The following is a 21,847-nucleotide window of genomic DNA, read 5'->3' as shown; positions in this document are numbered from 1 at the left end:
AAATCACAGCAAAACACAGGGTTCCTATCCTTAAGGAATTCGCTATCAGTCAAACAGAAAGCAATAGACAGGAATGTACACTTTCCAAATAAACAGGCAAAAGTAACTATAATAGTCAAAGAAAAAACTCTTTACCAATATTCAAAAAACCAAAACGTAAAAGGGGAGAAAGACAGAGAAAGAGAGGGAGAATTAGACAATGGCACTGAAGACTCCTCCTCATCAATTTTCCTTTAAAATATTGTCTCTGGAGGTAGGTTTCTCAGACAAGGAAGATAAGATGAACAGGGTGATACAAATATCAGAAGTGGGAGATGAGAGCCCAGAGTTGAAAAGGTCAATATAATTTTCCAAGAAAAACACAAATACTTGTTGGCCTCGTCATTTCTGAGAGAAGTGTTAAAAACTTCATCAGATCAACTGCTTTGGGAAAGAAAACTAAGGGGGAAAAAAAGGACAACTTTCAATCACCTCTGAACTATTTTGTTTAAAATGATGCAATAAAAGTGAGATGAAAGTAAGACGAGGAAAAGACCTTTCTTAGGAGCTAAATTTCATTTCCGTTTATGAGTGATAATTGTCCCAAGATATCTGCAAAATAGTAATCTTCCCAGGCGTATTATTCTCAGGTACCAAAGAGACTCCAAATGTTTCAAGCTGCAGACACTGCAGCCCAGAAGCAGGGCTCACTTTGCCTCACCATCATATGACAGGAAAGCTGACAGTCAATGAGATACTTCTTGAGGAGCAAAACCACGAAGCCATACTATACTGTATTACTAGTCGGGCAGCAGAGTGATTCTAGGTAACTGGTAACTGTAAAATACTGAAGGGTCTATCATACTGCACCCTTAGAAAGGAAAGATAAAGGCTATGAAGTCAAATAGAGTTCAATATAAAAACAGTAAAGTTCCAATCTCCACAAAGAAAAGAACTAAAAATAGGAAAATAATCTTGCTTGGTTTAATGCATGATAACAGCACCTGAAAGATCCTTGTAAGGAATTTAACCCTTGCAGCTTTATGTCAGAACAAAATCACTTTATCTATACTGAAGACATCATACGAAGATGAGCATCAGTATTAATAGGCAGCATTAAACGTTGGGGTTGGGTGGGGTGGGGGGGCTATGCCTCAAAAAATTCAACAAGAGTTAATTGAGAGCACTGAAGAATGAGTTTGAGTGTTGCAAATTCTTGCTGGGACCCTATCATCACCATAAGTCTGGCATTTTACTTCTAAACAAGAAATACATTTTACCTTTCTGAGATTATTTTCTGGTTACAAGCCAACCATTATGAACCTTTCAGTGAATCACTGAATAGGGCACTTAAAGGGATAAACAATTATAAAAATAACTCTGTCACAAGTGCATACATTTTATTTTATTTAGTGATGTAATAAGCTTAGGGGCATATATCAGGTCCAAAATGGCCTTGGTCATTAATTTAAGCAATAAATCATAGGTCTTGCCAACAATGACGGCAAACAGATGCTAACAAGGAAATGTATTATTTAATATTGCCATGTGTTATAAAAATGTAAGTGTGTTTAAGACATGTCTTAAATTTTTATAATAATATGCATTTAATACATTACTGTTTTGACACATGCAGGAATCAGATTTATAGGTCCCATTCTATAGCTGCTTCTTCTGTGAACATGAGAGCATATTTGGGATTTCTTTTTTTTTTTTTTCCAAACAAAAGTGGAAACCTTTAAAGTACACTCTTGCAACTATATCTAATTGGTTGTCTTGCTATTTTGTAGTAAATAATGTCAACACTGAAACTCATTAAAAAGAAGGAATCTATGTACTTTGCTAGGAGAGAAAAATTGAACATTTTTGAATCACAATTTTTAAAGAAACCATCTAGTCTAAGAAAGTATACAAGCACTTTTTAATCAAGCTGCCAACAAATTTTTTTCACATTCATTTTGAGCATGATCCCAGACAAAAATACACCAACTTGATTAACAAGTTCAACAAAAATATGGAAGTCAGCTAGCTAAGCAAAACCTACTTTATGTCTTCATGAGAAAAATCCTAAGACTCAAACAGTATCTCAACACACAAACTAACTGAAAACTGAGTCTCTGTTCAAAATATGTCAAATCATAATATTCCCTTAATATTCCTTTCAGATCAATAGGCATACATCTCTTAGCAGCAGGTTCAACCCTTCTAGGGAAAAGGCTGGGGAGGGAAGGAAGGAATTAGGAACTAAATCATAAACCCTCTTAAAAAAAAATGAGCTTTTTTAAACATCAACAAGATGCCAACGCTGCTCAAAGTATTTGTCGTTTGCACATTATTCTGTCTGAGTGTCCTTTTCAATCAGCTCTCCTAACTCCCAGCATGGTCTTTCCTCTTTCTTCTGCAGGCAAAAGTCCATGCCTTAGAACACTTGAAGAAGCAGCGCGTGGAGTATGGAAACTCAATTTTCTTCATTAAATCTACTGAAGCAGATATTAAAAATGCATTTAATATACTGGCGATGGTTGGTGGGCACCGCTGACTGTGACAGGCCAGTTACTGATGATGTGCTGTCAGAGGGCCTTCTCAGCAGGCGCCTGGGTCTCGGGCTGCTGAAGGACAGCAATATCTTCCCCTGTGTGTGAGCTCTATTCATCTCCCAAGTATTTACTAAATCACTGGCCTCTGCACACACAGCCCACGTTTCAGCGTATGCTAACAAATGATGGATGGCCTCGTCAATTCGTTATGTCCTGAAAGCATGCTTTCCTGCCATTCCAATCATCAAACCTCAGCGCTCCAGAGCTGATCAGTCCCAGGGAATATATTCTGCAGGCTCGATTAAAAGAGGAGAAGTTCTTTCCCTTAGAAGTCTCTGACACTCTCCCCCTGACTGTTTGTTGTTCCAACCAATTATTTGGGCAGAATATTCACTAAGTGTTCAGAAAACATAACTGCCGGCAGGTTTTTTCCTGATGCTTTGCTAAGGTGCAGTTTCATCTGTGACAAAAGCGTTGAGGCAGTCACTAGTGAAATTTATGTTTTTAAACATTTTTTTCTTCAATGCATGGCAGGTAAAACCTTAAAAATAGTTTATATCATATTATATTATAACATAAATGCATTAGCAGTTGCATTTCAAAGAATGTTTCAAGGGACTAACCAGTCTCTAAATCAACTAAACCTTTTAAGACAATAATTCATGAGAGTTCTCTTAATTATAATCTAGATAAAGGTACAGAGTACTTAAAAATTCTTCTGACAGTTCCAAAGTTAGATGACAAAAGTTCAACTTGTCAAAGAAATAAACCCTCTTCAAAGAAGATGTATTTTCAGTTCCAAGGTTATATATGTCAGTTGTCTTTTCTATAAGCTAGAAGAACATTTTTATTTTTAGCTAAGGCTTATCTACAGAGCAGAAAATAATAGCACACTCATGCCTTTCGCTCAGAAACAGTAAACTTTATAAAAACAGACAAACTTACCACAGCTAAACAGATAGCTGAGCTTTGAGGAAATGGGATGGCATTAAAAAGCTAAACAACTAGCTATAAATAAGCTCCTGGAAATGTTTAAAATTGAAAAAAAAAAAAAAGTGCCAGACTCCCATTTAGCCAATAGCTACGTAGGCTCTGAAGTACCCACAATCAGCATAAGTTCTGCCACGCTGCCCTGCCATTCACCTCCACCTTGACCTCAAGATTAAGCTCACTTTTATTGCGCACAAAGGTCACCTGTATTAGGTCAAAATTCGAAGTCCCTTGTCAGAAAAGGTTGATATATTCCAACCTTTCCTTCTCCATGCATCAAATTTTTCATGGTAAAGTCATATTCAGCAGACAGTATATTCAGCAATTTATTGTGCCACTGTAATACAGTGCGGAATACAATTGTCCAAAAAGCCAGCACATGAATAAAGTATTTTTCATGAAAATGCAGCAAATCTAGTCTCCTTACACCTCTAACATGAAAACCGAATCTTGTTTTCACACTTCACAAGAGTTATATGGAAAATAATTGCCCTCAAAATATAATCTATAGTATAGTTATGACTTTTACTTCCATCTTTGGCTACAGGCAGCTATTTTTCAGAGTGTCACTCAGAATTTTTAAGCATTATTATTTTTTAAAGCATGAAGATTGCTAATCAGTTTTAATACTTTTATTCCAATCTGGCCTAAGCAGTTTAAGTGAAGCATATCAAAAGCTGAAAGCCTCTATGACCAAAAACTTAGAAGATATGCTCTCTGATAAAATAGAAAAGGGGTTTCCCTGGTGGGCTAGTGGTTAAGACTCCACGCTTCCAATGCAGGGGAACATAAGCTCAATCCCTGGTTGGGGAACAAAGATCCCACATGCTGTGGCCGAGCAGCCAATAAATAAATAAATAAAATATAATATCAAAGGACGGGCAAGAATTACTATATTGCCCAACTCATTATTACTGCAACTATATGATCAGCAGAACTGCACAAATATGATAAATTAAGCAAATTCTTTGCAGGCAGCATTCCAGAATACATTGTAATTAATAATAAGCAAAGCCTTAGAAAACAATAAATCAATTTTCTTTAAAAAAGTTTCTATAATTTCTTTGTGTTTACCACAAGGTCTTTTCATAAACAGTATTGGCATCATGAATAGATTTTAAATTGTTTAAAAACACTAGTTCTTCTAAGTTATTAATCTTTATATTAAACAATGAAATCAACATTCACACTCATGTAATGACCTAGAGCATCCAACAAACTCTCCACGCCCTGGAGGACTTTCACTTGAACTCATAATTACTGGACTCAAATGACTTTCTGGTACAAAAGCCTGACTCCAAAACTGGTATTCACACAAATATCTTTCATAAATTCATAACCACTCTGTTATCAAGATGAAGTAAAAACATAAAAGAGCTTCCACAATATGGGGGGGGGGTGCGTTCTGAGAGAAGTAATTATAAGAACATACTTTTCTAAAATTCTCAGGCTTTATCAGCCATCATGGATGGAGCTAGAGACTCTCATACAGAGTGAAGTCAGAGAAAAACACATATCATATAATATCACTTATATATGGGATCTAGAAAAATGATACAGATGAATTTATTCACAGGGCAGAAACAGAGACACAGACATAGAGAAGAAACACATGGACACCAAGGGGGTAAAGGGAGGGTGGAATGAATTGGGAGATAGGGGCTGACATAAATTCACTATTGATACTATGTATATAACAGTTCACTGATAAGAAAGGACTATGGGGCTTCCCAGGTGCCACTAGTGGTAAAGAATGTACCAGCCCATAAGAGATGAGGGTTCAACCCCTGGGCCAGGAAGATGCCTTTGAGTAGGAAATGGCAATGCACTCCAGTACTCTTGCCTGGAAAATTCCATGAACATGGGAAGGAGCCTGGCAGTCTACAGTCCATGGGGCTGAAAAGAATTGGATATGACTGAACAGCTAAGTACATGCACGCACACACAGGAACCCACTATACAGCACAGGGGACCCTACCCAAAGCTCTGTGGCGACCTAAGTGGGAAGGGAATCCAAAAAGGAGGGCATATACATACATGCTAAGTCACTTCAGTCGTGTCCGACTCTGTGCGACCCCATAGACAGCAGCCCACCAGGCTCCCCTGTCCCTGGGATTCTCCAGGCAAGAACAATGGAGTGGGTTGCCATTTCCTTCTCCAGTGCAGGAAAGTGAAAAGTGAAAGAGAAGTCGCTCAGTCGTGTCCGACTCTTAGCGACCCCATGGACTGCAGCCCACCAGGCTCCTCCGTCCATGGGATTTTCCAGGCAAGAGTACTAGAGTGGGGTGCCATTGTTTTCTCCAATATACATATATATGTGTGTGCATATATTTATATTACATATATATTTATATATATAGTATAGCTTACTCTCTTTGCTGTACAGCAGAAACTAACACAGCATTGTAAAGTAACTCTACTCCAATAAAAATTTTAAAAATAAAAGTATCAGGTTTTAACATTTCCAGTTATTCGGTCTTAGGCACTGATCATGTTACATGACCATTTTCTAAGTGGGAGAAATCAATCTAAACCTTGAGATGTCCATTTTGCCACCAATCCAAAAGCACATCATGGTTGCCATTATCAGCTAAGGACTATATTTTCACCCTAATGTGCTAAAAGCTGGTTTCCTATTATACTGGGGTTAAAGAAAAACACTTTGGAAATCTAGAAAATAAGGAGGCTGGTTTAGATAAAATCTTTTCAGTTTCTAACACTGAGTCTATTATAACCACAGATACTATCACAACACACTAACAAAGAAATGCTCAAAATTCTCCAAGTGAGGCTTCAATAGTACGTGAACCAAGAACTTCCAGATGCACAAGCTGGATTTAGAAAAGGCAGAGGAACCAGAGATCAAACTGTCAGCATCCGTTGGATCACAGAAAAAGCAAGAAAGTTCCAGAAAACATTTATTTCTGCTTTATTGAATACACCAAAGCCTTTGACTGTGTGGATCACAACAAACTGCGGAAAATTCTTAAAGAGATGGGAATACCAGAGCACCTGACCTGCCTCCTGAGAAAACTGTATGCAGGTCAGGAAGCAACAGTTAGAACTGGACATGGAACAACAGACTGGTTCCAAATTGGGAAAGGAGTACATCACCCTGCTTATTTAACTTTTATGAAGAGTACGTCACGCGAAATGCCGGGCTGGATGAAGCACAAGCTGGAGTCAAGATTGCCAGGAGAAATATCAATAACCTCAGATATGCAGATGACACCACCCTTATGGCAGAAAGAGAAGAGGAACTAAAAAGCCTCTTGATGAAATAGGAGAGTGAAAAAGCTGGCTTAAACCTCAACATTCAAAAAACTAAGATCACGGCATTTGGTCCCATCACTTCATGTCAAATAGATGGGAAAACAGTGGAAACAGCAACAGATTTTATTTTCTTGGGTTCAAGAATCACTGCAGATGGTGACTGCAGCCATGAAATTAAAAGATGCTTGCTCCTTAGAAGAAAAGCTTTGACCAACCTAGACAGCATATTAAAAAGCAGAGACATTACTTTGCCAACAAAGGTCCATCTAGTCAAAGCTATGGTTTTTCCAATAGTCATGTATGGATGTAAGAGTTGGACTATAAAGAAAGCTGAGGGCCAAAGAATTGATGCTCTTGAACTGTGGTGTTAGAGAAAACTCTTGAGAGTCCCTCGGACTGCAAGGAGATCAAATCAGTAAATCCTAAAGGAAGTCAACACTGAATATTCATTGGAAAAACTGATGCTAAATGAAGCTGAAGCTCCAATACTTCAGCTACCTGATACGAAGAATTGACTCACTGGAAAAGACTCTGAGGTTGGGCAAGATTGAAAGCAGGCGAAGGGGATGACTGAGGATGAGATGGTTGGATGGAATCACTGACTTGATGGACATGAGTTTGAGCAAGCTCTGGGAGCTGGTGATGGACAAGGAAGCCTGCCATGCTGCAGTCCTGGGGTTGTTAAGCGTCAGACACGACTGAGCAACTGAACTGAACTGAACCATTGCAACAAGCAGCCTTAAATCAACAATGATAACAGTAAGAGCAGCAGCAAAATTAACTCAACACAGTACCAGGAACTGCCTAATCATTTCTTACGTACTAACTTATGTCAAGTTCCTAAGAATCCCATTTTATAAACAAGGACACTGAGGCACCAAGGTCACCAGCAAGTAAGTCATGAAGCCAGAATTCAGACGTCTATTTCCAAAGCCAAGTTCTTTAAACCAATATAAAAAACTGCCTCTACAACAAAATACTGAATGGCCTCCTGGAGTTCACAATAATAGGGTTTTGCTTCCTATCGATTTATACAATAATTAACCATAAACAGAGAGAGCTAAATAAACCACCCAAGGTCAATCACAAGCCATGACAACTCTGCCAAACTCAATACCACCAGGCCAGACCAGAGGTGTGGGCCCACCCCCACACGGAATATGTACATTCTGAAATACACATATGCTTGCCTAATGTTGATTTTATTTTCAAATAAAACTTCTGTTTTAGTTGTACGCTGTCACTTTATTACTGATACTTTGGACTTTGAAAAGAAATACTCACATGAACATGTTACAAAACTGTACTAAATCAAATGGTAATCAGTTGGCTATCTCCCCCCATTCCATTGTTTTTCATTACAACTGCAGAGATGTTTATTTTCCTTTTTATACTGGAATAATTGCCAAGTGAAGAGGTAACAACTAACCCTGAAGTCTGTCTTAAAATAATTTCTGACATGATAAACCCTTAGGTATACCGTGGGAGCATTTCTAAATTCCTATAGAATGAATAATCACTAAATTTAGTCAATGACTCTATTCTGAAAGGGGTTAATTTTCCTAAATGAGACATGTATATAGCTTTTGTTTTATAACCAAGCAGCATTTTTTTTTCAGGTCTGTTCAATCAAATGTCCATTACAATATGATTCATAACACCTACAATATACTAGGTACTGACTAGAATTCTAGTTCCCATAATGACCACGGTGGGGGAAAATATTATGTATCCTCTGTTCAGGTCCAAACAAAAAAAAAGCCAAGGGTGAAGGTGAGGGGGAAGAAAGTCCAACATTCACAAAAATATTATAATTTATAAGAATCAATGAAGTACAGATATATGTGTTATGAGCTCTTTTTAGGAAAAAAGCTATAAAAGTCACAGCACACTGGGTAAAGAAAATTCTAGAAAACATATGCCACAGGGCCATAATGTGTAATGCAAAGGTCTCAAATTGCTGATGGCATGCAGTGGTGCAGAGGCTTAAGAAGCGCCTTATATAGATAGATAGCTGCTGGGAAGCCGCTTACAGAGTATAGCATAGGGGGTACAGCTTGGTGCTCTGTGATGACATGGAGAGAGGGGAAGGAGGCGGGGAGAAAGAAAGAGAGAAGGAGGGGAGATAACACACACACACACACACACACACACACACACACACACAGTTGATTCACCGTGTTGTACAGCAAAACTAACACAATATTGTAAAGCAACTATACCTCAGTGAAAAATAAAATAAATGTCTTTGGTAAACTGGGGAGATATGGGTAAGCTGAGGTTTGCACAGTAGCCAATTTTGGTGGTGTCAACACTCCCACTATGGCTGATGCAAGGTCACATTGTACAGAGTGGAGAAAAGATGCTTGCAATTCGCTCTCACAAGCTGGAAAGAGCCAACTTGAGCACCGATGGGCTACAGGCCAAATTCAGCCCACAAACTTAGTCTGTTTGGCCAGGAAACTGTTGGTCCACAGAGTGCTTTTTCAAAATTCAAACAAATTGACAAGATTTAAAATTCAGGATTTTTTTTTTTTTCCCCCTGAAAAATCAGATCTAGAGCTGCTTTCTAGAGAACAGAAGCCCTGGCAGCCATAGGCCCACATTCCGACATGGCAGCAGAGGGCTGGCTAAGGCTGCAGCTGTCCTGTCTGCGCACACAACTGTCCCTTCACTTGGCCACCACCCCAACCAGGCCGGCGCCTCTCCTTCACTCCTTGCTGACACCAGCCTGGCCCGCCAGACTCCAGCGCAGTCGGTGATCTCTCACTAAAGAGTCTGAAAGGGGAGTTTCGCCTCCAGGTGTGCAATTCTGGTCAAATCCTCCTCAGTTTCTGCCTCTCTTAACACTAACCGATTTGACCAGACGATCTCTAGTTATGATCTCAGTCCAGCACTCTCTAAGTCACCGCATCTGAAATAATGAGTTATGCAGATCCCTCAGGAGAGGCTTTTGTGAGCAACACATGACCAGCTCTAAACGTGCCCACCAAAGTGCACATAAAAATTCAAAATATTATGATGCATGCATGCTTGGTTGCTCAGTTGTGTCCAATTTTTTGTGACCCCATGGACTGTAGCCCACCAAGCTCCTCTGTCCATGGGATTTTCCAGCAAGAATACTGGAGTGGGTCACCATGCCCTCTTCCAGGGGACCTTCCCAACCCAGGGATCAAACGTGAATCTCCTGCATTGGCAGGCAGATTCTTTTACCACTGAGCAAACTGGGAAGCCCAAAAATGTTACGAACTGGACATTAAATGTATTTTTATAACAATATATATTTTAGCTGCCCTCAAGAAGTAAGAATCTAGATAATGTTAGCTGCATCAGTTAAGAAATGATGTTTGTGAGCTATCTGTTACATCTAGGCTACAAGAATCTGTGAAGTTTTCAATGCTATACAACCAAGAGTCTCTCTTACAACCCCCAATCCATTTAGTGTCTGAGCTAAATGGACTGGGGATATAAGAGAGAGTCTTGAAGTGCAAGTGAATTTCAAATTTCATTAGCTTTGTCTATCAACAGTATCAGCAAAAACAAACAGCAGTGTAACATACCTTAAACAAAAGATGGTATCAGCTTGAAAGAGTTTTAGACAGAAGCAAAAAATTGAAAAAAAAAAAATCAACAGTCTAACTTCACATATGATTGTAGTAAGATGTGTTTAAATGATGCTTTACTCTCCCACATTCCACCTACGAAAGAGGTCACCTACAAAGAGCCTTAGTCCCCAAGTCTTAGACACCATCTCACAAGTTATGGAATCTTTGGGGGCTAAAGTGTGGCCCAAGCTCGACTGACAAACCACAAAGCGTTTCACCCTGCATTTCTATGTGTCCTGAAGCTGGAGCTGGGTACCCACAGCAGTCTTAAATGAAACACACCCAGTTCTGACTTTTTGAGAGTGATCACAAATATTCATGACAAACACTATTCCCTAAACTTGCTGGGGGTCAATCTGAATTTTCCATGACCCTAGGCTGATGTGGGGAGCAGCAAGTCAGTTAGCTGAGACGTGAGCTTAACTTAATTAAAAAGTACATGACAAACTTTAGAGACCTTTGCCATCCTATGCAGTGCCAGCAGTGTATTTGAGGATTTTCAAAAGTTGTAAATGATATCTCTTCTAAATATCAAGAGTTGATAGCACTTGTAAATATCAAGGGTCTGCTATACCTATTTCCTAAAACAGAATAAATACAAGATCCAAGTTTATATCTCATCTTTTAGGCCTGAAGCAAAGGAAAGGTCTAACAATAACCAGAAGATTGAAAATAAATACATGAGTTATGTTGGAAGGAGTGAAAATGCACCACCTATTTTCTCAGACTGGTAAAATGACTACTGCTCCCAGGACACTCACTCACTCTTGACTACAGTCATGTCTGACTCCTTGTGACCCCATGGACTATACACTCCATGGAATTCTCCAGGCCAGAATACTGGAATGAGGAGCCTTTCCCTTTCCCAGGGGATCTTCCCAACCCAGGGATCGAACCCAGGTCTCCCACATTGCAGATGGATTCTTTACCAGCTGAACCACAAGGGAAGCCCAGGACAACCTAAGAAAAAGCCTGAGCTTCACACAGAATTGCCCCAATTCCCATGAGCCAGCATTCAGCCAAGGAAAGATCCAGTGCTTACGTATTATACTGAACATCAGTATCAAGACACATGAATCCACCGTACTTTTTTCCTCTACTTGTATTGCTTTGTTTCAAAATATTTATTTCCATGGTGTTGAAATTATTTCTCTTAAGTTTAACCGATTTCAAACATTTTTAGCAACTGAATCTCAATGTTTAAAACACATTAAAAAAAATAAGTCCTGAGATATTTTAACATTTTACTTTGGATGGAAAACGACAGAGCTCTTGGTTATTTTAATGAGACTGCAGGTTTTATCGGGTCACAGTTTGAACACCACACTAGGTTAAAACACGAAAACAAAAAACTCATTTGCTGTCTTGAAGGCACAGAAAAGATCACACCTTAGTAAAAGGAAGGTGCTTGAAAAAGCTGACACTGTCAACTGGATCACTGTTCTTTGGCAAAAAGGAAACTGGTTCATAAGGAAGCATTATTAACTCTTAAATACGTTATCAAGATGCTTCCTGAAAGGTAGGGATGGAGAAAAGAAAGAAAAGTAGAAGCAAGAATAAGTTCCCCAAAGTGGCCAGAAAAGGGCTGGATTCATGACCACCCATGTGCCATCATTAATCCATCATGCACAGGTAGCTCCATGCTGGTTTCCAACCCACGGACCAAACCATGCTGGATGCAGCTGTCTGTCTGCTCCCCTAAGAAATGGAGACTTGTCATTCCGTGAGGAACTGTGGCCAAGCGCCTTTCCTGGTATAAGCTCTCCAAAGAAGCAATTTGAAACCCGAATGTCTAAAACAATCACTTGAAGACATTTCCCTTCAAGAAAAAGACAACCAAAAATAAAAGAAAGGAAAATTTATTCTTTACCTGTCTCCCACATGATTTTCATAACAGTACATGACTTTAATATGTTAAGGTCACTTTTCATGCTTACTCTGAAGAAGGGTTTTTATATTGGTTGTTTGCTTTTTTAAGGAAAATTCAACCAATATGGCAAAATTGCACAAAATGTGTAATAAAAACATAATGGGAAATTCAGTCAACATTTGCTGAAAGTCAAATAATAGAACATTATTACCCTATACATCTATTGAACATTTTTCTCCTAGGGAAATATATAATTCCTTTTTATTGTACCAGCAAACATTCCAGGATCAGTTATTACTTAGTAGACTGAAGTCAGATGCCTGAATATAGACTTAAAAATGAAGTCAATAATCTAATAACATAAAAGTCTCCCCCTCAAACTAATAAGAAATATTGTCAGCATATAGGTTCTTCTCTGGATAACACTATATGAGGTTTTCTTCAAATACTCCTTTGCAGGAATTCAAGTTCATATCACTTTTATAACTGTGCACATGTAAAGTGGCACAAATACCTGATAAAAGTTAAGCACTTTGTTCAGAAACTGATGATGCCATATACTTAACAAAATAGGCTTCCAGAAGAGTCTTTCTCCCTGACAGATCAGTTGGTAAAGAATCCGCCTGCAATGCAGGAAACCCGGGTTCAATTTCTGGGTCAGAAGGATCTGCTGGAGAAGAGACAGGCTACCCCAACTCCAGTATTCTTGGGGCTTCCCTTGTGGCTCAGCTGGCAAAGAATCCACCTGCAATGCGGGAGACCTGGGTTCAGTCCCTGGGTTAGGAAGATCCCCTGGAGAAGGGAAAGGGTACCCAGTCCAGAGTGACTTTCACTTTCACTTTTTCACAAACACAGCAACAAAAGAAAAACTTGAAATCTTACAGAGTAAAAAAGCATGTTTTTAAAGATGACTAAAGGAAACACATAAAATAATCATATTCTTAGGCCAATTTCTTTCCCAATTTGCAGTAATGATCAATACAGAAATGTTCCTAAATATAAGTATTATTTTTGAAAGTCATATAAATTAATTATATTTTCTTGGCAAAAACACTTAAAAGAATTTCCAGTTCAATAAAAGGCTGATGTTTTTTCCCTTTATGAGCTATTCTCACTCATGACTCTGGAACTCAGGTATACCATAACATTATCAGAAGTACAGAAAATTGACCACCAATTGAGTACCAACTTTCAATTCAATTGAGAGAACAAGGTCAATAGAAACAATCTTCCAATTTCAGCAAAACCAAGCCCTGTAGTATTAATTATACCGTCAATAAGTGAAAGTGAAAATCACTCAGTCATGCCCCACTCTTTGTGACAACATGAGTGGTGTCACATTAAAGCTACATGGACTGTTGTCTCTAGACAAGAATAATGGAGGGGGTAGCCATTCCTTTCTTCAGGGGATCTTCCCAACTCAGGGATTGAGCTCAGGTCTCCCGCATTACAAGCAGATTCTTTACAGTCTGAGCCACCAGGGAAGCCCATAGCTTCAATGTGCTACTATCATTCTAAAAAAGTCCGTGACTTTAGGTTTAAAAGTTGTTGTTGTTGTTGTTTTAATGGTGTTACATATTGCTATGAAAGATATAAGGCAGGTTTCTGATATATGAGCCATATTCAACTAATGATCAATCTATGTGTTCAAAGGCATACAATCAACTAACTGATCCATATTAAAGCAAATTTGCATCTTCTATGTTTCAAAAGTTACTAGCTAGACATTTCTTCTACTGTAAGCAATTTACTAAATTCTAATAATAACAGTAATTTACTTACCACCTATTAAATACTTACTAGAACCTCGATACTATACTAACTGTTTCTGTTTCACATGCCTTATTTCACTTAATCTTCACAACAGCCTCAAGGAATTGAAGAGGGAGAGGGAGAATCTGGAGTCAGACCCTGACTGAGTTTGAATCCTGTTTCTCTTACTTCCCAGCTGTGGAGCTTTATTCCTCCTTTTCCAGAGGGGCTTTCCTGTTGGCTCAGCGGTAAAGAATTGGCCTGCAATGCAGAAGACCTGCAGAAGATGCGGGTTTGATCCCTGGAGAAGGAAACAGCAACCCGCTCCAGAATTCTTGCCTGGAAAACCCCATGGACAGAGGGGAGCCTGGCGGGTTACAGTCCTTGAGGCTGCAAAGGGTCAGACTGAGTGACTAAACAACAACTGTGACTCAGATAAAACGAGGCAGAGCCCAGTCATTTCCCAAGAACAAACTGTTACAGGAAGCCAAAAAGAATGAAATACAAGATTTCCTATGGGAAAAGTTGACAGGTTAAAATGCACGGGGAAAGGGGTCTTTAGAAAAGGACAACTATAACCAACCAATAGTAGCATCAAATGAAGCTAGGCGACTTGGTAGCTCAGTCACGTCTGACTCTTTGTGACTCCATGGACTCCAGGATCCTCCATCCGTGAAATTTTCCAGGCAAGAGTACTGGAGTGGGTTGCCATTCCCTTCTCCAAGGAATCTTTCTGATCCAGGAATGGATCAAAAATTACTATCTTTTTGATAGTAATTTGTTAATAAACATCAAAATCCTTCAAAATATAAATAACCTTTAGTTTGAAACTGCTAACAGTTGTTAAAGTGAGGCTGATGGACCCCTAGAGTCCCTGTCAGTTCAGTACAGTCGCTCAGTCATGTCTGACTCTGCGACCCCATGAATCACAGCATGCCAGGCCTCCCTGTCCATCATCAACTCCCGGAGTCTACTCAAACTCATGTCCGTTGAGTCGGTGATGCCATCTGCCATCTCATCCTCTGTTGTCCCCTTCTCCTCCTTCCCCCAATCCCTCCCAGCATCAGGGTCTTTTCCAATGAGTCAACTCTTCGCATGAGGTGGCCAAAGTATTGGAGTTTCAGCTTCAACATCAGTCCTTCCAAAGAACACCCAGGACTGATCTCCTTTAGGATGGACTGGTTGGACCTCCTTGCAGCCCAAGGGACTCTCAAGAGTCTTCTCCAACACCACAGTTCAAACGCATCAATTCTTCGGGGCTCAGCCTTCTTCACAGTCCAACTCTCACATCCATACATGACCACTGGAAAAACCATAGCCTTGACTAGACGGACCTTTGTTGGCAAAGTAATGTCTCTGCTTTTCAATATGCTGTCTAGGTTAGTCATAACTTTCCTCCCAAAGAGTAAGCATCTTTTAATTTCATGGCTGCAGTCACCATCTGCAGTGATTTCGGAGCCCCCCAAAATAAAGTCTGACACTGTTTCCCCATCTATTTGCCATGAAGTGATGGGGACCAGATGCCATGATCTTAGTTTTCTGAATGTTGAGCTTTAAGCCAACTTTTTCACTCTCCTCTTTCACTTTCATCAAGAGGCTTTTTAGTTCCTCTTTACTTTCTGCCATAAGGGTGGTGTCATCTACATATCTGAGCTTACTGATATTTCTCCCAGCAATCTTGATTCCAGCTTGTGCTTCTTCCAGCCCAGCGTTTCTCATGATGTACTCTGCATATAAGTTAAATAAGCAGGGTGACAATATATAGCCTTGACTTACTCCTTTTCCTATTCGGAACCAGTCTGTTGTTCCATGTCCAGTTCTAACTGTTGCTTCCTGACCTACATTAGTTTGAAACTGCTGCTGCTGCTGCTGCTGCTGCTGCTGCTGCTGCTGCTAAGTCGCTTCAGTCGTGTCTGACTCTGTGCAACCCCATAGATGGCGGCCCACCAGGCTCCCCCAGCCCTGAGATTCTCCAGGCAAGAACACTGGAGTGGGTTGCCATTTCCTTCTCCAATGCATGGAAGTGAAATGTGAAAGTGAAGTCGCTCAGTCATGTCAACTGCTAACGGCTGTTAAAGTGAGGCTGATGGACCCCTAGAGTCCCTGAGACTCTCTCAAAGGTCTACAAGGTCAAAACTATTTTTACAGAAACAGTAAGACTTGACTTGCTTTTTCTTCTGTGTGACATTAGAACTGATGGTGCAAAAAGAATGGTGGCCCAAACTGCCAGCTCCTGAGCACAAACCAAGGCTGCACACAACTGGCCTAGGGGTCTCATGCTTGCAGGAAGAAAGAAAGCCAGTTTCAAATAAGAATATCCTAAGATTCACCTATTAATTTTATTAAATCTCAACTCTAGATACACATTCTCTTAACATTCTGTATAACAAAATAAGAGGTAAACCCAAAGCACATCTACTGCATGTCGAACCATGATGACTATCTGAAGGGAAAGCATTTGTATGACTGTTTCAGAGCTGAACTCTGGGTGCCCTTTCCATGGAACACCATTTCTTCTTGGATGAATGATGAACAAACTATGATTATTCACATTTGGGTATCTGGCAGACATTTTCTCAAAAATAAACAACATGAGCTTGTCACTTCAAGAAAAACAACCAATAGTATCTGTTGTCAACGAAAAAATTGAGCTTTCAAGGGGAAAATCAAATATTGGAAAACTCTGCATCCATCACCGTGTTACAGCTTCAAATCCTACAGACTTTTCTGATGAAATCAGTGGGGATATAAACAAATGTGATTGTTTTAGATGCTGTGTAATGAAAGGTGACAACATTTAGAAGATTTGCATAACTCACAACCAATATTTTGCAAATGAACAATGCGTGATGATAAGAACTATGCATGGGTGAAAGATCCACTCAAAGTTCAAGACCGGCCAAAAAGTTCTATATATGGTTTCACTTTCCACATTGCAATTAACGTCTAAGAAAAATACCACTTGTTGGGTACTACGTAGTAACAAAAATACTTTTCCAACTACATTTTTGTCTAAGGCCAGAATTTCTTCATATTCTTTAATCAAGATAGCATATCACAAGTTGAATGCCGAAGCAGACAGATCTTGTTTCTGTTAAGACAGGTAGTAAAGGGATTTGCAAAAGTGTAAAACAAGGCCATTTTTCTCACTAGCTTTTTGAAATTATGGTTATTAATCTTTAAAATAAATAAGCAATTTTTAAAATTTCTTAGGTTTAATTTACATTTTGGTAAATATCAACAGATAAATCCCATGTAAACAAAAAAGTTTTCTGGGGTCCTCAGTACTTTTCTAGAGTTTGAAGAGACCAAAAGTTTGAAAACTGATGATATGGTCTTTCTCAATTCCTGAGATTCTAAAGTATTAATAGGAAAGCAAGCAGACTTGGCATGATATAAATACAGAAATAATATCAGAAAATTAGAAAAACAAAACTCTTGATGTCCAGCAAGTACCTCTAGAATGTGGATATTATTAGTTATTTGAAATAAATTATAAGGACTTTCTAAAGATGAGAAATGCTTACAATATGTTAAATGAGAAAAAACAGGACCTATAAACTATATTAGCAGAGAAAGTATTGCACAGAAAAAAAAAGACTAGAAATATTTTTAAAATACATTAACAGAAGTTTTCAGAGCTGAAAGATTATGAATATTTTAAAATTTTCTTTACTGAGCCATGAACTGCTTTTAAAATCAGCAAAGTAAAAATTTTCAGCAATTTTAAAAAGCATTTCAGTACTTTATTTTCAGAATTCAACTTAGGTGAACATCACACAAAAAAATTATTGCTGCTGTTATTAATATCAAAAATAATTAAGGTGGCTTAGCATACAACTCTGAGCTGCAAGTCATGAAACCTGTGTTCTAGACACTTGTGAGCCATCCAATATCTCCAGGCTTTTTGACAAGCCACTTAACTTCTTTGAACCACCAGAAATTATCTCTGAGGTCCTTACTTGACTAATCCTCAGGTAAAATGAACTGTCACACCTAAAGGTTGTTCTAGTCCTTTGCATCCAACATCTAAAGTAAAACAGTGCTATAATGCAAACTGAGGCCAACTCTCAAATTACACACTGTACGGACTTCCTACCCATGCTGCTCTTCAATTGCTTCTGCAGACTGGTAGTACAGCTCTCTCAATAAACTTTCCAGTAAAAGAAGAGTTAGTTATACCCTAAATGGTATTTGAAAGAAGCAAAAATATTTGGAGATACATATCAGATGCCATATCTCAAAAAAGGCATATGAGAATAGGCAAGATACATGGTGCCCCAAAGGAATGGGAGTCTTTCGTAAGTGTACTTCATTAATGCACACATGTAGAATCTAGAAAAATGGTACTGATGAACCTATTTGCAGGGCAGGAAGAGAGACGCAGACATAGAGAACAGACTTGTAGTCACAGGGAGGGGAATGAGAGGGTGGGGTGAATCGAGAGAGTAGCGCTGACATAGACACTATCCTGTGTAAGATAGATAGCTAGTGGGAAGCTGCTGTATAACGCAGGGAGCCCAACCCAGTGCTCACTGAGGAACAGGGGGGTAGGATGGGGGAGGGGTGGGAGAGAGGCTATACATACACACATATAGCTGATTCATGTTTTTATACAGCAAAAACACAACACTGTAAAGCAAGTACATTCCAATTTAAAAAAAAAGACATAAAACCTTAATAAAAGTAAGAAGAGGTTACCTCTAATGGAGAGAAGGTATTTCCTATGGAACAAAAAGGAAAAGAATGAAACAGAGAGAAAGAGAAGAGAGGAAAAGAGAGAAGCAAAAATACAGTGCTAATATAAGTACATAATGAGAGCAGAATTATCTAAGTGCATGATGTATCTTGAAATTGCCCAGAAAAATCTATTCCCTGACCAGCCTTCACCCATTCCAACTCAGTCAATTTTGTTACTTGTTAGCAAATCTGATAAAAAATCCTAAAGACTATAACAGGATAAATTAAATCTGGATAATACTCAAAGGAGATCCCTTCATATTACAGGTTAGGAAAACTGAGTCTTTCAAGGAAAAAACTGAGTCATAAAAGACCTTAAATTTGTACATTACTAACACCAATTATCCAATAATCTCTCTGCTAGAAAACACTTCTTGATGATGTCAAAGACAAGGAAGCTCATGGTGTTCAGTGCCACAGAGTAAAATGGAATAAATTTGGATTTGGCTTTAAAACAGAATAAAGGTAAACAAACATTCTATACTTTAAACATGGGACAAGTACCCTTCTGGTCCTGGATTGGTTCTTTCTGTAATGTCAGGGCCTCAGTTTATACATCTTTAAAATGAGGAAATCTATAGCATATAGTTGCTAAAGTCCTTAGAAAGTTGGATAAGCCTAAAAATCTTTGGAAAAAAGACATGTGCAGGGAGAAGGGAAGTATGAAATACACCTGGAATGTGTATCCAATGTTGTTGTTACTGTTCAGTCGCTCAGTCATGTCCGACTCTTTGCAACCCCACGGACTGCAGCACACCAGGCTTCCCTGTTCTTCACCATCTCCTGGAACTTGCTCAAACTCATGTCCATTGAATTGGTGATGCCATTCAACCATCTCGTCCTCTGTTATCTCCTCTCTCGTCCTCTGCCGTCCCCCATCTGTGCATCCATATTGTTGCTTGATGCAACAGTAGAATCCGTAGGGTACCAGTCTCTGACTGGCTTGGAACACTTGAGGTCACTTTGTTGCAGCAGAGAGCCACAGTCAACCAGAAGAGTCCCCTTTAGGCTTGTACTCTCCTTTGTTTCAAGAGGCCAATTAAAAGTGTCCTCCATTTTCATCTTTTGAATCTACAATTCGTATTTCCACTTTGAGAGAGCCCTGCCACCTGTCATTCATTCCTAGAATCTGCCAATTAGCCACTAGACATTAATGCAAGGAGGTCTCCCTGGTGGATCAAGGGTAAAGAATCTGCCTGCCAATGCAGGAGATGCAGTTCGATCCCTGGGAGGGGAAGATCCACTGGAGAAGGAAATAACCCACGCAAGTACTCTTGCCTGGAGAATTCCATGGACAGAGGAGCCTGGCAGGCTACACAGTCCATGGGGTTGCAAAGAGTAGGACACGACTTAGCAACTAAACAACAATAACAAATTTATGCAGCACCTACTTATGTGCACCCATCAACTAGCAAAACCCAAGTTTTCAACCAACATTTGTTGATTTGAACTTAATTGCATGGCCTTGGAAGGCTGCCTGGGATTCATCCATTAAGACTCTCCTATCAGGCTGGTCAAAGAAGAAACCTTTTTGAATCCCTGATCTCCTAACAACTGACACTCGTGTTCCTCCCCAGTTATGTGTGACACGTGGTTCCTAAGCACCGGCTGGGCTGCCAGGCACAGCTGCTGCAGGCAAAAGGGCTCTGTGGGGGCGAGATGGGCACTTACCTGGGGAACCTCTGCTTCAGCTTCCTCAGGCTCTGCCTGGTAGGCGGCACAGACACTAGGCACTGGGCTATCTCGTCGTACTGGGCTTTGGTCAGTATCATGCTGGGCCAGGGACAGGGAGATGACAAGGGAAAGTAAAGAGAACACCCTTGTCTCGAGCAGGCTTGCTGTTGACAAACGAGGGTGCGTACACAGCAGCACAGCGCTGTGTCCCCGACTTCCTGGCCCCCTAAGCCCCTGCACCCCTGGGTGCACAAGCCTAGACTTCACCAGGTACCTCCGCGGCGGGAGGCGGGCTGTAGACAGACTGCCCTTTCTTGGCTTTCTGAGCAGCCGCAGTAGGCCCAGCCGAAGGCAGCTAGCCGCCATGTCAGTTAAGGGCAAGCCAACCAGGAAGTAACGGCCGCAGGCAGAGGTGGGGCCTAAGTCTCCAAGGGGAGGTCCCTGGGCATGGCCCACCTGGGATTAACGCTGGAGGATCTTGGCTTTAATGCCTTCCCTGTTGCCAGAAGCCAGGGAGTCCTGGCGCATCGATCAGGCAGTGAGTCCGGGAAAACGTCTGCCAGGGCGCGCGATTTGAACACGCATCCAACGCTTCCAAACACACACGTTTAACCGCAGCTCCAATCCGAGACAGGCCTGCAAAGAAACACGCCTTCTCTCAGCGAAGGACTTTTGCGCCCTGGAAGCCTGAGAGGAGGAGCTGTAAAACCGCAAACCCACTGAGATCGTCATAGACTTAACAGCTTGGCTTGTGTTGAGGGAAGTAAAAAAACTTGTGCAGCTCGCGAGGAACACAATTTTGGCCCTGCTGGGAAAGAGGCTAGAAAACAAAACCCACATCATCAAAGAGTAAAGAATGACTGCAATAAAGAATATGACATTCACTCCTCACAATTAGGTGCTCAAGAACTGAAATCATTTCTTATTCATTTGTGAATTCCCGGTTCTCAAAAAATAGTAAGCGTTCAGTAAATATTTGGAGAAATAAGTCAATGGAAGAATTTATCTGTTTTGTGTCTGTGTTATGGGTGGATCTCAGCTTGCCCGAGGCCATTGATTAGGACATTAGCCCCTCCTTTAATCCATTGAAAATAAATAAATCTACTTGGTTCCTAGAAGGCCATGTGTTATGTTTGTTTTCAAATTTTAACATTTTATATGACAAAGTGTTTAAATATAGAATGTGTAAATGGTTATTTTGTTGTTGTTGTTGTTCATTTTTAAATCTGGAATAAGACCTGGGTTAGAAGTTTAGCTTAGATATGCCTCTTTAGATAAATTCTTTACACTGACCAAGCCTCAATTCCTTTGTCTGTAAAACTGATTTTTAATTCATGGGATTATTTTTAAGATTAAATAAGATAGTACAATGAATGGATTCCTTAGCTTCCAGCAGATAGTCTATGGAAGATAAATAGTCTGTATAA

General features: G+C 39.9%; 1 protein-coding gene across 11 annotated transcripts in view; it reads right to left on the bottom strand.

Annotated features, from left to right (window-relative positions):
- The window catches only part of CDIN1 (CDAN1 interacting nuclease 1), a 243,386-nt gene extending 222,285 nt beyond the window's left edge, over window positions 1-21,101 (bottom strand). For 7 of the 11 annotated variants that reach the window (XR_011258176.1, XM_069595989.1, XM_069595990.1 and 4 more), the window contains exon 1: window positions 20,418-21,101. Coding sequence is in view for 8 of the 11 variants with exons in the window: in XM_069595989.1 (XP_069452090.1) it covers window positions 20,418-20,518 (101 nt within the window). In the remaining 3 variants the exon portion in view is untranslated. The remainder of the gene's footprint in view (window positions 1-20,417) is intronic. The other 4 variants (XR_011258177.1, XM_069595992.1, XM_069595993.1 and 1 more) reach the window with 2 other exon arrangements.
- Between the last annotated feature and the right edge of the window lie 746 nt (window positions 21,102-21,847).

Source organism: Ovis canadensis, chromosome 7, assembly GCF_042477335.2.
Source record: "Ovis canadensis isolate MfBH-ARS-UI-01 breed Bighorn chromosome 7, ARS-UI_OviCan_v2, whole genome shotgun sequence".
NCBI lineage: Eukaryota > Metazoa > Chordata > Mammalia > Artiodactyla > Bovidae > Ovis > Ovis canadensis.
This window is presented reverse-complemented; position numbering and strand designations above follow the sequence as displayed.